General features: G+C 40.7%; 1 protein-coding gene across 1 annotated transcript; it reads right to left on the bottom strand.

Moving 5' to 3' along the window:
* Positions 1 to 5,076: 5,076 nt before the first annotated feature.
* Positions 5,077 to 10,101, bottom strand: LOC105051003 (uncharacterized). Its single transcript, XM_073243044.1, has 4 exons — positions 10,097 to 10,101; positions 9,910 to 9,994; positions 6,677 to 7,089; positions 5,077 to 6,553 (listed from the first exon to the last, which is right to left on the bottom strand). Exons 1-4 carry the CDS (start codon positions 10,099 to 10,101, stop codon positions 5,587 to 5,589), a joined length of 1,470 nt encoding a protein of 489 aa, XP_073099145.1. The 3' UTR covers positions 5,077 to 5,586.
* Positions 10,102 to 15,070: the final 4,969 nt, after the last annotated feature.

Here is a 15,070-nt window from a genome sequence, read left to right as displayed (position 1 = left end):
GTTCTTTTCTTACATTGGTGTACGTAAAAATTGTACACCCCTTACCTTAGCTCTATCTGTAATCTCTTTTCTGTAACCTCTTGATTGTACAGTCTTTTTTTGAATGAAGATGGTGACTGCTATGCTTATGCACAGTTGTCTCCTTTGTTTGTCACAAAAAAAAAGAAAAAAAGAAAAAAAAAGGAAAAAAAAAAAGAGAGGCTTTCACGCATGGCGGTGTCCTAAGCTCCTATATTCTTTCTCACGGTGGTTAGGGTATTCTCGTTGTTCTCTTATTGTTGATGTTGGATGATCAGACTCCGATATTTTATGTCAGAAATACTTCTTGTATCAAGGAGTACACTATTTAGACCTAAATTGAAAGCCTGTAGAATGGTGCTTTAAAGATGGCACCCAGATGATTTTCTTGATAGTTCCAATGGCTGATGAGTTTGACAAATGCCATGGTATATATAGATCATCCATGCATGACAGTGGTGCGCTTAGCCTGTAGCTGCATTGCATCCTGATACTTAAGAAGACAGCTATGACAGACAGCATAACCACACGTCTGCATGCATGTCAGGTAATTGCCTTGTATACAATATCCCCAGTTTCGACTATGAGGTAAGGAAAGTCAGTGCAAGGTGCATCCGGAAGCATCCGATAGCTCATAATTCATTATATGCCTGAAAAAAGATAGCTAATATTTCACATTAACCTCACTTAAGAGTGGTGTCACTAGCATGATATAGCTTAGATTGCAAGTATTTTAAGATGTTCATTGAAAATGTTTATAAAAATTTTTATCTAAACACAGAGAGCAGTCATTTTGGCATTCAACGCAGAGAATCCTGCAAATGTGTTAAATTTTAGAGTGAGCGGGTCTAGCTAATTTGTGAATCTTTCAAGCGCAACGTGTAGGTCTAACAGCTAAGGTGGAGATCAGTAGTTTAAGCCCAATTTTGTTCTTCCCTATGATTTTGAATAATGGGCCCTCGCACCATAACTCGAACAGTCATGAAATATATTTAGAGCTCAACCTGACCTGTTCTATCGACGTCAATCCATTTCGTGATCCACATGAAGTCATGAACTAAATCCTTGTTTATGCCTTAAGGAAAGAACCAAACTTTGCCCAATACACCGAAAAAGGCAACACCATCAGAATCCAGCTTTGTACCATGCATTCATTCTCCTCATCAACAAAAACCTTAAAGCCTATGATTCAGCCTCTAGTACAGCCTAGTGACAAGGGTAACTTGGTGACAACCCAATGAAAACTCCACTATTGTAAAAAGGAGAACAAAGTTATGCACTTTTCTATTTGTTTTACTGTGAATATTGCATGCCCAACTCATTGAAAAGCATTCTCCTGAAAACTACCCATTATCAATTGACAAGTCTCTTCAATATTCTCTGTAGAAAGTCTTTTACATAATGGCGCACACTCATCTAATACTAATATACTGATCTCTATCAAAGCACCCTGGACACAGTTTAGCACTTGAAGCATTTCAACTTGTCCAATTTATTGTCTAGATAGATAAGATATGGTCCAGAACTCATAATATAGTGCATTGTCGCTCAACTGGTGACTTGTGTTTTATAAACTCATAATATGTACAATTAAAAAAAATGCTATGAGAAAACCTATGTTTGATGACTACTAATCTCTGGTTAGTAAAAGAAATCTATAAACAAACATATACTATAACTTCTTTTGCACATGCATAAACTAGCTAGCCAGCCTGCTAAGCACCTGTATTTTCAGTTATTATCCTACTTCTAAAGTTACTTCAGAAGATAGTCTCAGCTTTGAGCTCTAAGTAACTCAGTGAAATAATCTTGCTTTAACATAACCTTATCCTATGTGACATTACCTTGAAGGAGTTCTTCGATTGGAACCAAGAGGTCCTGATTAATTCTGAATCCAGGTGGTGGCATCCCCACAACATTTCCCTCAAAAGTTAGATTATTTGATGCGACAAAATCGATAGGAAGATATAATATAGTATTTTCAAAATCTGGACTATAGTGTTTTAGTTTTTGCTGGTCTGTTGGCCGATAAATTCCTGTGGATGACAGTCTCCATATGTAATAGTTTTTCCTTTTCTCATGGCAGGGTTATCACGATTATTATTTCAGGTAATTATGGGAAACTTAAACACTTGGTCCTCTAAGTTACCATTTTACACTGGTCCTCAAACCCTTGGAACTTTGATGTTTACTAATGCACACTTCCATCCAGTACTTTGCAAATTGATTCTTAAGATAGTATCATATACGTTAATATTTTTCTGCATGCATTTATATCCATCATGCATGCAAGCAAAATTTCGCACAATTATGTCAATGTTACATACACTTGCACCCAGTTCTGATCCTCTCTGGTTTGTAATGGCGAGGATGGATGCTCTAATCATGTCCGTCCATGACTGGCATGGCAGCCATAATTGGACGGGCCCATGCTATGGTCCATGAAGGAATGTGTAATTGAGGTTCATGCTCTGGTCCACGAATAGATGCTATGGTCCATCTAAACAATTCAATTCAAGTACCAATCAACTGTTATCAGCTCTAAATTTATAGTGTATATATATGATGGAAGAGGGAAGTTATAAAATCATCCTGGACTTATATATTATTAAGAACAATAGATGTGTACGTAAAAGAAGTTTGTGCAGGGCTGTGGTTAGAGAGAATTCCATGAAGACTCCAAAGCGGCTTACCCAAAGAAATCATAGATTCTTGGTTTCCGCACCATTTTATCCGTGGAGATTTATAAACGTGTGGGCGCGCTATCCACCATAAACCTTTTCCCAAAATTTATATATTAGCGTAGAAAGATGATAACTTGATGATGCCTTGGGCTCCCATCAGAATGTTGTCATACAGTCATTGTCTATCTTCATGGAGGTCTTTCACAAGTGGTGCAATGGCTTAGGCGCAAGGTCAATTTTAACATTGGTTTAAAGTATCGGTTCTCAGAAGAATATTGGCAGACATTCTCATGGCCCTTCAGCTGGGTTAATGGTCAAACTTTATGCTTGCACCTTATTCTTGATAGATTTTATCCAAAGTTGAGGCTCACTTAAACAAATTGTTAGGCAGGATTTACATCGTAAAATATATCAACAAATATATTCCTCTAGACCCGTGAGTCACGTTAAGCATTTGATGCATGATGAGATAGAAAAGAAAGAAGATATATCAAGATTCTGTCAACTCTATACTGTTAATTAAGCATAGTGATTATACTTCTATATAATTCCATGCTAATGGATGGTTCGGCACAGCAGTTAATAGATAGGTTTGTGCACTCCTTGCACATCCTACCAAAGTGGCTCAAATTCTGGGACAGGAGTCGAGAAAAGATCGCTGTCCAATGGTCTTGTGGTATTATAACTGAGGGGTGTGTTCTTTGTCTCCCTCCAAGGCCTCCAGTTGGAGGACTTGGGGAGACAGAGAGCATACCCCTCAAAATGCCTTTCACATTTTCCTGATCACAATGATACTCCAAAGACAAAGGTAATTTTCTCATAACTTCCCATTTTTCTCTAATGAAATGTGTGCCCATTTCATCTCCAAATAAATTGATTAGTTTCATCCCTAATAAGAGATAAAACTTCTACAGTTGATCCGACCATAAAAAAAATTATGATCGGACCATCATCATCTGCCACGTGTCCTCTATCTCACAGATCACAAAACAGAAGCAAGAGAGAGAGAAAAAAAGGGAGAAGAGGAGGGGGAAGGGAGAGAGGTTGGTGGCGTCGGAGCTGGGAAAGGGAGGGACGGAGTCGTAGCGAGGGTGGCACGGACAATGGGGGCCGAGGTGCAGGTGGTCGGGGACCGAGGTGCAGGCGTCAGGACAGGGGGCCGGGGTGGGGGCGAGCAGCAGGGGTGCAGGCATCGAGGTGGGGGCCTGCAATGGGGGCGGTGTAGACATCAAGAGGCCGGGGTGCAGGCATCGGGGTGGGGTGGCAGAGTGGGGGTGAGGGGCCGAGGTGTGGAGGCGGGGGCGGGGGCGGGGGCGGGGGCGGGGGGGCCGGAGTGCAGTCATCGAAGGGGGTTTGGGCGCGGAGGCGTCGGGGTTGGAGTCGCGGCAGGGGCGGCACGGACGTTGGGGGACCGGGGTGCAGGCGGTCGGGTTTCGGGGTGCAGGCATCCGGGCGGAGGGTCGGGGTGGGGGGGGGGCAGAGCGGGGGTGGGGGGATGGGGTGCAGGCGCCGGCTTGGTGGGAGCTGGGGCAGGGTGCAGGCGTCAGGACGAAGCTGCCGAGGGAGGGTAGTTGGGCATGGAGAAGAAGAAACATCTTTTTTTCTTTTTTTTTTTTTAATGGGTGGGGGACACGTGGTACATGATGACGGTCCGATCATAAAATTTTATATGATCAGACTGACTATAGATGTGCCGTGGTCTCTCCTAGTAAGTATTGTATATATATATATATATATATATGCATATATATACGTATGTATGTATATATATATATACACACACATATACATACGTATGTATGTATATGTATATATACACATATACATACGTATGTATGTGTGTGTGTGTGTGTGTGTGTGTGTGTGTATATATATATATATATATATATATATATATATATATATATATATATATATATACACACACACACATACATATGTATGTATATGTATATATATACGTGTGTGTCTATATATATATATATATATATATATATATATATATATATACACACACATGTATATATATATATATATATATATATATATATATATATATACATATGTATGTATATGTATATATATATATATATGTGTGTGTATAGATAGATATATATATATATATATATTTTAAGGGCTTCCACAGGGTTATCCCTTATCCATCCTAGTATCGCTTGCACTGAGCATATATCCTTGAGTGCGAGATGGCAGAGATAATTTTTGTCTCCTCATGGTTGAAGTAGCATATAGATATCACTTAAAAGTAGATAATATCATTACTTGGTGTTTGACCGAAAGCACACTTTCTTTGAATTTGGTCACAATATCATGCTAATAAATTTTCCTGGTTTCCTTCATTTTTATCAGAAAAAAAGGTACAGTCTAAAATGCCTAATTAACTGGATACACTTATTTTCTCATTTACCACCTCTCAAACAGGTTCCTTGAGAGTCAAGATCTAGGAAGAAAACGCACAGCAAGCAGATGCCCAAACATCCTCCATTAATATCTTAATTAGCCTTTAACTCAAAACTTTGCTGTATTTTTCTTAGATCTAAGTGTCCCATCCTCCCTCTAGCTAGACCAAAAGATCCATGCTTGGGCGCCATCACTAAAAATGCTTCATTTTGCTCCTTCCAAATTGGTTGAACAAACCAACGTTGAAAGAAGAGATGGTCAGCTTTTTCATGTCGCACCTCACAAGGATTACAAGTAGGATCACATAAACTGACTTCCAATTCAAGATCCATTTCTATGGCGATAAACAAAATTAGCGAAAACGAAAGATAGCTTGATACTTCTAATGAACCTCGGCTACAAAACTGTTTCAGTGATATGCCAACTAAAACTAGCAGATCGAGATAATTAAACTAGTCATCTCTATCTAGAAATCCCATGTTGGTTTCTCCAATGCATTAGAACTATCAGGCATCTGATGATAAGGATACATTGCATGTCCACTTGGTTGCTGCCCATCTGAATAATTTAGTGCAACTGCACTCTCATCATGATAGTTAGGATGGCCAAAACCGACATTCCCAAGGGGTCCCAAGCCTAGGAAATCCTGAGTCATTCTCACTTCTCTATCCTCTGCAATCCCTTGGCAAGTGTTTTGCTGCATCTGTCCTTCCAAAACAACCGTAGAATTTTGGTTTTCTGCTCTCATTGGAAGGGAGAGGTTAACTACTCCACCCTGCAGAGGGAATGTAGTAGGTCTAAAATCACTGGTAGTCCATTTTGAGTTCGCCTGAAGGGCACTGTGATTTTCGACATAAGAACCACCAGAGGTTGTGGACATTAATCCCAGATTACGAACGGCTGAGGTTTCTATGGAGGAGTCTAGGCACTGCTGAGAAGAAGTATCACCATGACCACTAAAAGGCTCCTTGCGAGACCCCGATGCTCTGGATGTAGCTGAGTAGCCTGTGAAACCTCTGAGAAGTATAGGAGAAATTGAATCATCACTGACCTTTGCTCCCATCTCCGCTGCTTTCTGGAGTAAAGCGGTTGCAGACATAAAAGAAGAGCCCATTGGCATGTGGTGACTGCTAGATCCACTACCACTAAGCTGGAGACAAGACGTGTGTGCTGAGCTTTGATTAAAAAGCATGTCAGAGCTGCCTGGAATTAAAGGATTTAGTGACAAGGATCTTAGAGGATTGTTTGAATTCTGATCAGAATTGGATGGGTTTGTTATGGTATCTGTGGTCAAACTAGGCATTGAATGTGAGAGCATGTCCTGTGCCTGGCTATGCAAGCTTCCAACCATGGCGGCGAGTCCATGATTGATTCTGTAGTTCTCTTCAGTCAGTGCATCGCAGAATGCTCGGTGAGTCACGAAGCTGTCCTTCCTGAAGCAACATGAGACAGAATTTAGCCTATAGAAATTATGTACTCTTGTTATAAACTGCTTTGCTTGTGATCTAAGTTCATACATTCTACTCTAAAATTAATGAGGATCGATGGATGCGTACCTTGAAAAAATTGTTCCACAATCGCAGCGATATTCTTTAGTTCCACATATCTTTGAATGAGCCTTCCAGTCTGATTGAACTGCGTATCTCTTGGAACACTTGTCGCACTTCCATTTCTTCTCACCATGCTTTCTAGAGTAATGCTTCTTGATGCCTGTCAAGTCACCGAGAGCCCGGCTTGGGTCATGGTGAGTGCAGCTCACCTCAGGGCAGACATACACCCTCTTCTTAGCTTCTGTACTGCTCCTTTGTTTCAGCTTCCATGGAAGATTATGACCCCTCCTGTGTAGCTGAAGGTTCTGATCCCTCTGAAAGCCTTTATGACACACTTCACATATGTAACGGTTTGTTGCTAAGAGAGTCCTGGGAGAAAGAGCTATCACCTCTGCGTCTGGGTCTACAAGTTGGCTATACTAAAATTAGTCTTCTGAACCCACAGTAGTGAAACCTAGTAAGTTTTTGTAAGTTTGAGTTTTCTCCAATTCATAAAAGGTCATTCATCATGGTTCAGAAGCTCATGTTGAATGGTTGATACGCCATAAAATTTTGAGTTTCCTTTAAAAAAATTTGAGTTAGTTTAAATGGTGCCTGGTTCTAGATAGTTATAATCCAATTTTTGTATTTCTCAGCTCAGATGATATCGAAGCATGAATTCTGAATTCAAAAAGACATAGCACATAGCTTAATCAAACCATATGTTTCATGTTCAAAAGCTGTTTAACAAGTCATAACACATAACTCTAGCTAGTACACTGGTATGCTAATAAAATTATCAAAAACCTAGCTACCACATAGCCTTTAATTTTCTCCTTTTTTTTAGCATCATAATTTGCAAAATTTTTGAAGTACTGATATGCGGCAAAATCTCGAGTGTTGTTCAAAGCAATATATAGGTGCGTTAATACAGTACAATATTATAGTTCTCAATGCAGGAGCTAATGGGGAACCGAATGTAGTGCCTCCTTGCCTGGATTGCCTGGAAGGCTTCTTCTCTTCTTTGTCACGGGTGCACTCGTGTCTCCTTTACTTGAGACAGGCGTGCAGCCTCCCATTTGTAATTGCTGACGAGGAGTGTTCTGGGACTCTTCTCCAGATGTGTTGGACATTGTCTGAAATTGATTAACTCCGGTCTCGTTGGAAGGAGAACTGATGATATATAGAAAGGAAAGGTAAGAGGGTGAAAGTAAAGACGAGAGGAAGGAGAAAATTCCGTTTCAATTTCAAAACCTGCAGTCCAATAGGAGTTCAATTGGGTTAAGGAATTGTTTCCCCATCATTAGGACTGCACCATTGCTATATAAAAAGTTTCTTTGATGTTCCATCGTCGATAGCAGTTTGCTATTTGTCTCTTTGCCTGTGGAGGATGGCATCAGAGGGAGCGATAAAACTCTAAGTGAAAGAAAAAGGAGCAATTAAGAGCCCCCTCAAAACCTTAACAAAAATATCCTAAACATTTAGAAATCCGAATAGACAGAAAAATTTAAGTTCTTTCTCTAATTACTTTTTTTCTCTTGATGCACGAGCATTTTTTATATGCTAAACGGCGACCATGCCAAGATTAATGCCAGATTTAGCTCTAACAATCTGATCAGTTTAAGTGCCTCATGCCCTCCTGACTAGCTTAATTTACACCATCATCTCAGACAGATATTAACAAAAAAAAAAAAAAAAGTAAAACGGATGAAAACTCTTGAGGTGTGTGGGCTTATTAAATATTAACATTGAGATATTTTTTTCTCAGAATAAGGAAATGTTGCTTATTTTTTTCATAGTCACGTAATAGGATATCTGTACTGCTAAGAGAAGGTTTTGATGGTAATTTGCCTTAATCAAAGTATATTAATAAATGAAATATTCATAAGGACTAGAAGGTAAGTGACAACTTCTCGGAGACAAAAGGAGGGCGACAACGAAGGGATCCGCGTGAAGAGACAATGCTTGCCATTTTTCTAGTGATAAATCGTTAGGCCTGAATGCTTTCATGTAATCTTTAATAATCTCTTTCACAAAGGAGCTTGTTGCTCTCGATCGTCTTGTTATGCAAGTGACAAGAAGCCGTCTGAATGGAAACAAAGACTAAAACAAACTGACGCACAGAATTGAAGAATGACCAAATGAAACTCGCACCAATCAACCTTAAGTATCTTCCTAAGAACAAGAGAAGGGTATCCTAATATTAGTGATGATATGGAGCCAAACGCTGCAGTGTATGTTGGTGCACTTCAAACTTAAGATCAGAATAATTTTATTACGAGCAAACTTACTCATGCAAAGCAAGACCTGATGATGCTCCAACACAAGATCAGTTGACACTGGGCATGCACTCACAAATGGCAATGTGACACCTCACTAAAACGAGACGCACCAAAACTGGACCACACTCGAACGCCCTCTCACATACTCTCACGAAGACACGCTACTCGCATTATCTCAGACGATGCATATAGGGGACCCCGTTGGCTCCTTCTATACTAGGTGCAGGTGGCAGGTATAGGCCAAGAAACACACCTCCCAATGCAAAGTGATAAGAATGGATATCTCTAGGTTTGAAGGGGTAATAAAGATGGGAAACTAGCTTCTGGTACGGTGATGAGGAGGAAGGAGAGGGAGAGAAACAGCCGCGTGGGAATTCTAGCATTGACTCTCTTTCCATGCTGTCCTTGGAGTCATGCCGATCGAGTGGCATCCGTAGCTCTGCAAACCGTAGAAGTAGGCAATCTTATAGTGAACAAGTCTGCCATTTTTTTGAGTGAAGGGAAGGTCAAAGAAGTCTGCCATTTCTTTTTTTTTTTTTGAGTGAAGGGGAGGTCAAAGAAGCCTGCCATTTGTAAATCCACTTTATTTGCCATCTTATCTCTCCCTGTAGCATCTTCTCTCTTATAAAGCGGTGCTGCACCTCCAAGTGTGGTGTTTCGTTCTTGCATGAATACTGGATTTTTCACTACTCGAATTGAAGCAGATCATCCCAGTGCAGTGATACTGGATATTCAACCTCTTGGTATATGGGAACTTTCTTACTTCCTTCTTTTCTATTCAAAAGGATATTGGTGTAGGTCCCTTGACAGTTAAATGTCTGTTGCTACACCGAGAGATAACTATCGAACCCATATTAAACACAAAGTCAGTGGTTGATCGATGTGCGTCGTGACTACTAGCATAGTATACGCTGCAATAACCAAAGACCAGTGCACTTCTTATACGGTCGGTCGCAGTGGAGCATTCCTTCCACATACCTTAGAATTCCCTGAACTGCTTCCAAGTGAAGCTTTTCTGGGTCTTTGCATGACCCGGCTCACCAGTCCAACTGCAACTGCACACCTGAATGCACAAGTTATACCATAACAGGTTTCTGGGAATTGCATCTCAAAGCCTAAATGCATGCCGCCTTATTTCGTAAAAATATTTGTGTCCTAGCTTTACCCCATATACGCGCGCGCGACATATAACCCCATACGAATCTCTTTCTGTCAGATAAACTAATGATATTTGTTGCAACCAATCCCCTGTCGCGTTATCATCAGTGAAGAGCACTTGTAAAACGAAGTCCATATTGACCGGAATTGTATATGACGAGAACTCTCCAATACTTAAGTTAGTGAAAAGTGGTGAATAGTAGATGAATATTCAAAGAGGCAGAGTTTCATCTCTCAAAAGACCTTACCAAATGCTGTTCATTTACCTCCTTTTATAGACAAGTAGTTGGTAACCATCTGTAACGGTTAGACACGTGGATCCCACTTATTCTGGTATTATGTGATCGTGGGATGGGTGGTTATACCCGTCACTGATTATGTTTCTGACCATTATGCACTTTCTGCGCTGGTAGTTTTTGGTAAGCTGACTATATATCGGTAATCAAAATATATCAATCGTATGTCGATAGTTGTGGAAGTCTGAATGAGCATCGATCGATAACTCTGATATGCCGACAGTCATCGGTCTGAAATCGATCGAGCCGTCATAGTTAAAGTTTATCAAATTTGCGGATACTCGATTGTCAGTCGGCCAACCGATTGATAATCAACAGGTCGTGCTTATCAGGCCGATCAAAAGTCAGAATCGGAGAGTCGGCTGAATTGCCCTAATAGTTGCCCCTCACTCCCAAGTCTAAGGTAGTCTGACATGTATGTTGTCACGTAGTCTATCACGTTGGACGAAGGGAGTTGCCACGTGTTGTCTCGAGCTCCGATTCGATTGCAGACATTAATGATTCTTCAAAATATGAAGGATTTTCATCCGTTTTGTCGTTTCGATAACTGCGATATCATCATTGGAGTGTCCTTCGAAAAGATAGTCCGATATCCGGAGAATCCGAATGATTCGATTTTGACTAGTAGATTTCGACCATGTGTCCAGATATCATTAGCTCAGTGCCGCTCACGCAGATAGTAGTGAGGTGGTGTAATTTGAGGATAGATGCATCAAACCATCCGATCAGTAGTCGATTTTGATGTAGCCACGTATCAAAATCTGAGAGAGCCTTGATTTGAATAACTTTATTCGGACCGCCAAGGGGTCTTATATATACAGTTCCCTTTCATTTCGACTTTCCACTTTTGCATTCATCATTTTTTTCTATAACAAAAGGTTCTGTCCCTCAAGTGCTGAGAGCTCTCAAAGTTTCTCTGTTCTTCGCAACACCTCTAGCTCCAGATCGAGTTTCCATTCCTTTCTCTTAGGTTTTTCTCTTCTTCTTCTAGGTTCTTTCATTTTCAATAGCAAGTAAGAAAATGAAGGCTTCATCTTCTCAGAATCGTCGATCGAAGAATCCGATCGATGATTCTCCTTCGGGTCCGAAGACGAAAGTCTCTTCCTTGTCCGGGCCCAATGTCGAACAGCTCCAGAAATAGTATCGTGTCTCGAAGTAATATCAGCTTTCTGCTCCTGGTCCAGATGGTCAGGTGAACTCTCTTCCTCTGAATCAGGTTGCTTTTTATGTCAAGGATCTTCGGGCCGGTCTTTGATTTTCGATTCTAGAGTTCATCGATCAGAATCTTCTTGATTATTACGGTCTGTGTCTTGCTCAATTGGCTCTAAACTCTATCCGACTGATTATCAGTTTCGCGTTGTTGTGTCATTTTATCCCGACCAACTCTCGTCCTTCTCTTTTTCGAACTTTCTTTGTTCTTCGTCCTCATCCCAAGGTCAAGATTTGGTGATTTTTTTATCTGAGGAAGGATCTTTCTTTTATTTCCAGTCTTCCATCGTCTATTCATGGATGGAAGAACCAATTTCTTCGTTTCTTCTTCATCTTCTTTGGGCTTTCCTTCACGCTGGGGTGATCCGAGAACCGGCCCCAATGAGCAGAGTCGAGTTGACATCATCAATCGGGAAGGATTCCTCTGACTTAAAAATATAGAAGTTCCACCGCAATGAAAGCTGATGATAGAGCAAACTCTCTATGATGCCGGACTTAGTTCGGTAACTTCTTTAGGTATAGCATAATCGGTCGCTTTATTTTTTGTTTGTTTTTTAATTTTATACGGAACTTTGTCTTTTGATTGCAGTCATGCAGACGAGAGCGCGAGTTTCAGCTGTTGACATCTGTCAACATGCTGCTAAGAAGAGAGTAGTGGCCAATACTGGACCATCCCGACTACCAAGAAGAAGTCGGATCGATTCTCAGTCGGTACCGACAAGGGGGCCCAACATTTCGTCAGTAACAGCTCCTGAGCCAGTTATTACGCTATCGGCTCCAACAATGCTTCCTCCGATTACTGTGCCATCAGCTGGAGTCGGAACGGTGAGAGATGAAAATGCTGCATCAGAACCATCAGCGGCTCCATTAGTAGGGGTTCGGGCCAAATCAGCAGTCGCGATTGAACCAGAATAATTTGCCGCTGCACAAGCCTCTCATCAGATGGTGCAGTCTTTGACACAGTCGAGCACTGATTTTGTGGCGGTTTCAAGTAAACGACCGCCGACTGGAGAGCAGGGGAAAGCACCGGCTACTTCTGCCGACATTGGATCGTCAACGGGTCATCCGACTCTCTTTGACATTTGAATCCTGATTGGTAAGTCGGCTTTGGCCAATCCAACCTTGGCCAAACGGCTCATCGAAGCAGCTCTTCTCCCATCTGACAGGGAGAGCAGAAAAAATCGAATAGTATCCGAAATATTTTCTTCATTTTATCCGGTGATGCTTGGGGTGAGTCAATAATTTTTTTTTCTCTTTTTTTTTGATCTGACTTGACTTATCATTTTTTTTCAGTGGGCACATAATATGTACGCTCTAAAGAGCGGATATCAAAAAATCATCGAACTTCGTCGGACGTGGATGGATAAAGTCGCGGTCGCCAATGCCGAAAAAATTACTGTCATTGAACAACTTCAGATGACAACTAAACGAGAGAAGATGCTCCAGGAAAAGATCTCCCATATAACGGTCGAACTACAGTCCTCCAAAGCCAAACTAGAGTTGGCGCAATAGAACATCACATCTCTCAAATTTCGGATCAAGAGCAAAAAGCATTCCATCAGTCGGCTTCGGAGAGAGAGAGACGGATGTATAGAGGAGCTTGAAGTGGAGCGCGGGAGGTATCGAGCCACCATGGAGAGGTTAGCACTGGCCGATGCAGAGCCGGTCTTCGCGAAAGAAGTAGCTGAGTTGGCGAGATGTGCTCTGAGTTTGGCCATCGAGAATTTCAGGGATTCACAAGAATTTGAAGATGAAGTTCTCGAAGGTGGATTTGCCTCCTACTGCATTGGATACAAGAAAGACAGAGATGCAGTCAGCAAATCATATCTGAACTTGAATTTGAGCAGCATCGTCCCCCCTAGTTCAAGAAAAGAGGTTGATGAGAAGACCACCATGCCAACTGAAGAAGATGCACTAGCTGTACCAAAATCTGCTCCAACCATCGAACCAGCTCCAACCATCGAAGTTGTACCGGAGCAAGGTGATAAAGAAGCCTACTGATGATCAGTGTACTTTTTTTTTCTTTTTGTAACCAGATTAAGTCCAATTTTGTAATCGGACCTAAGTCGATTTTTACAGTGAAAAATCAAGATACAGTCGGTAAAAATTGATTGATTATTTATTGATCTAATGTCATTTTATAGATAACTTATAGATGACTAAAGCTTTCATGATTCTGAATTTCAATATTTCATATCGAATGTCATATATGTGAACAACTTTATTGATAGTATATCTTCAAATTATCGGCATTCTAAGTCTGAGGAATAGTCATCCCATCGAGAGTTTCTAGTCGATATGCGTCCGAACGAAGTGTCTCAATTACTCTGTAGGGTCTTTCGCAGTTTGAAGATAATTTTTTCTGATCCACAAGCTTTGAAACTTCTGCTTTTCTTAGAACTAGGTCTCTTGAACAAAAGACCTTCGATTTGACTTTTGCATTGTAATATCGGGCTATTCTTTATCCATATGCTGCAATCCGAACTTGAGCTTGCTGTCGGATTTTTGAAAGTAATCTAGATCGGCTCTCCGATATTCAGAATTACTTGGCTCATTATACTGCTCTACTCTTGGTGATGGTAATCCGATCTTAAGTGGAATTATCGTCACCGTCCCATAAACTAGGTTAAATGATGATTCTCCTGTCAGTATACGAAGAATTGTCTGATATGCCTATAAGATCGAATATAATTCTTCCACCCATAGGTCTTTAGCTTCATTCAGTCTGATCTTGAGATCATATAAGATTGTTCGATTTGTTACTTTTACTTCACCGTTAGATTATGGATGACCGACTAATGCGAGCTTGTATGTAATATGAAATTTTATACAAAATTTTTTGAAATTCTGATTGTCGAATTGTCAACCATTGATGGTGATAATAGTGTGTGGTAGACCGAATCTACATATGATTGATTTTTGAATGAAGTCTTTCATCTTACTTTCAATGATTTATGCCCAGGGTTCAGCTTCTACATATTTGGTGAAGTAATCAATGGCAACTACTATAAATTTTCTCTGACCGGATGTCAGAGGGAAAGGATCAAGTATGTTGATTCTCCATTGTGCGAAGGGTCATGGTGCAATAATTGATGTCAGCTGACTGGCCGGTTGATGTTGTATGTTATCATACTTCTGACATGGTTGACATCTTCGGACAAGTTCAGCTGCATCTTTTTTTATGGTGAGCCAATAATATCTTTGTCGTAAAATTTTATAAGTTAATGATTTGCCCTCAAGTGATTTCCATAAATCCCTTCATAAATTTTTCGGAATGCATAGTCAACATTCGTCGGCCTCAGGCACTTCAATAAAGAAATAGAGAATGATCTTTTATAAAGTTGTCCATTCATCAAAATATACTGCGAGGCCATCCATCATAGTCGTTTGGCTTCTAAAAGATTTGTAAGTAAAATTTCATCAGTCAAGTACTAGATGATCGGGTCCATCCAGTTTGGCTCATCATTGATTTGTAG

The sequence above is a fragment of the Elaeis guineensis genome, chromosome 9 (assembly GCF_000442705.2).
Source record: "Elaeis guineensis isolate ETL-2024a chromosome 9, EG11, whole genome shotgun sequence".
In the NCBI taxonomy this organism is placed as follows: Eukaryota; Viridiplantae; Streptophyta; class Magnoliopsida; order Arecales; family Arecaceae; genus Elaeis; species Elaeis guineensis.
The sequence above is the reverse complement of the archived record's forward strand: the minus strand, read 5'-3'. Positions and strand labels throughout refer to the sequence as shown.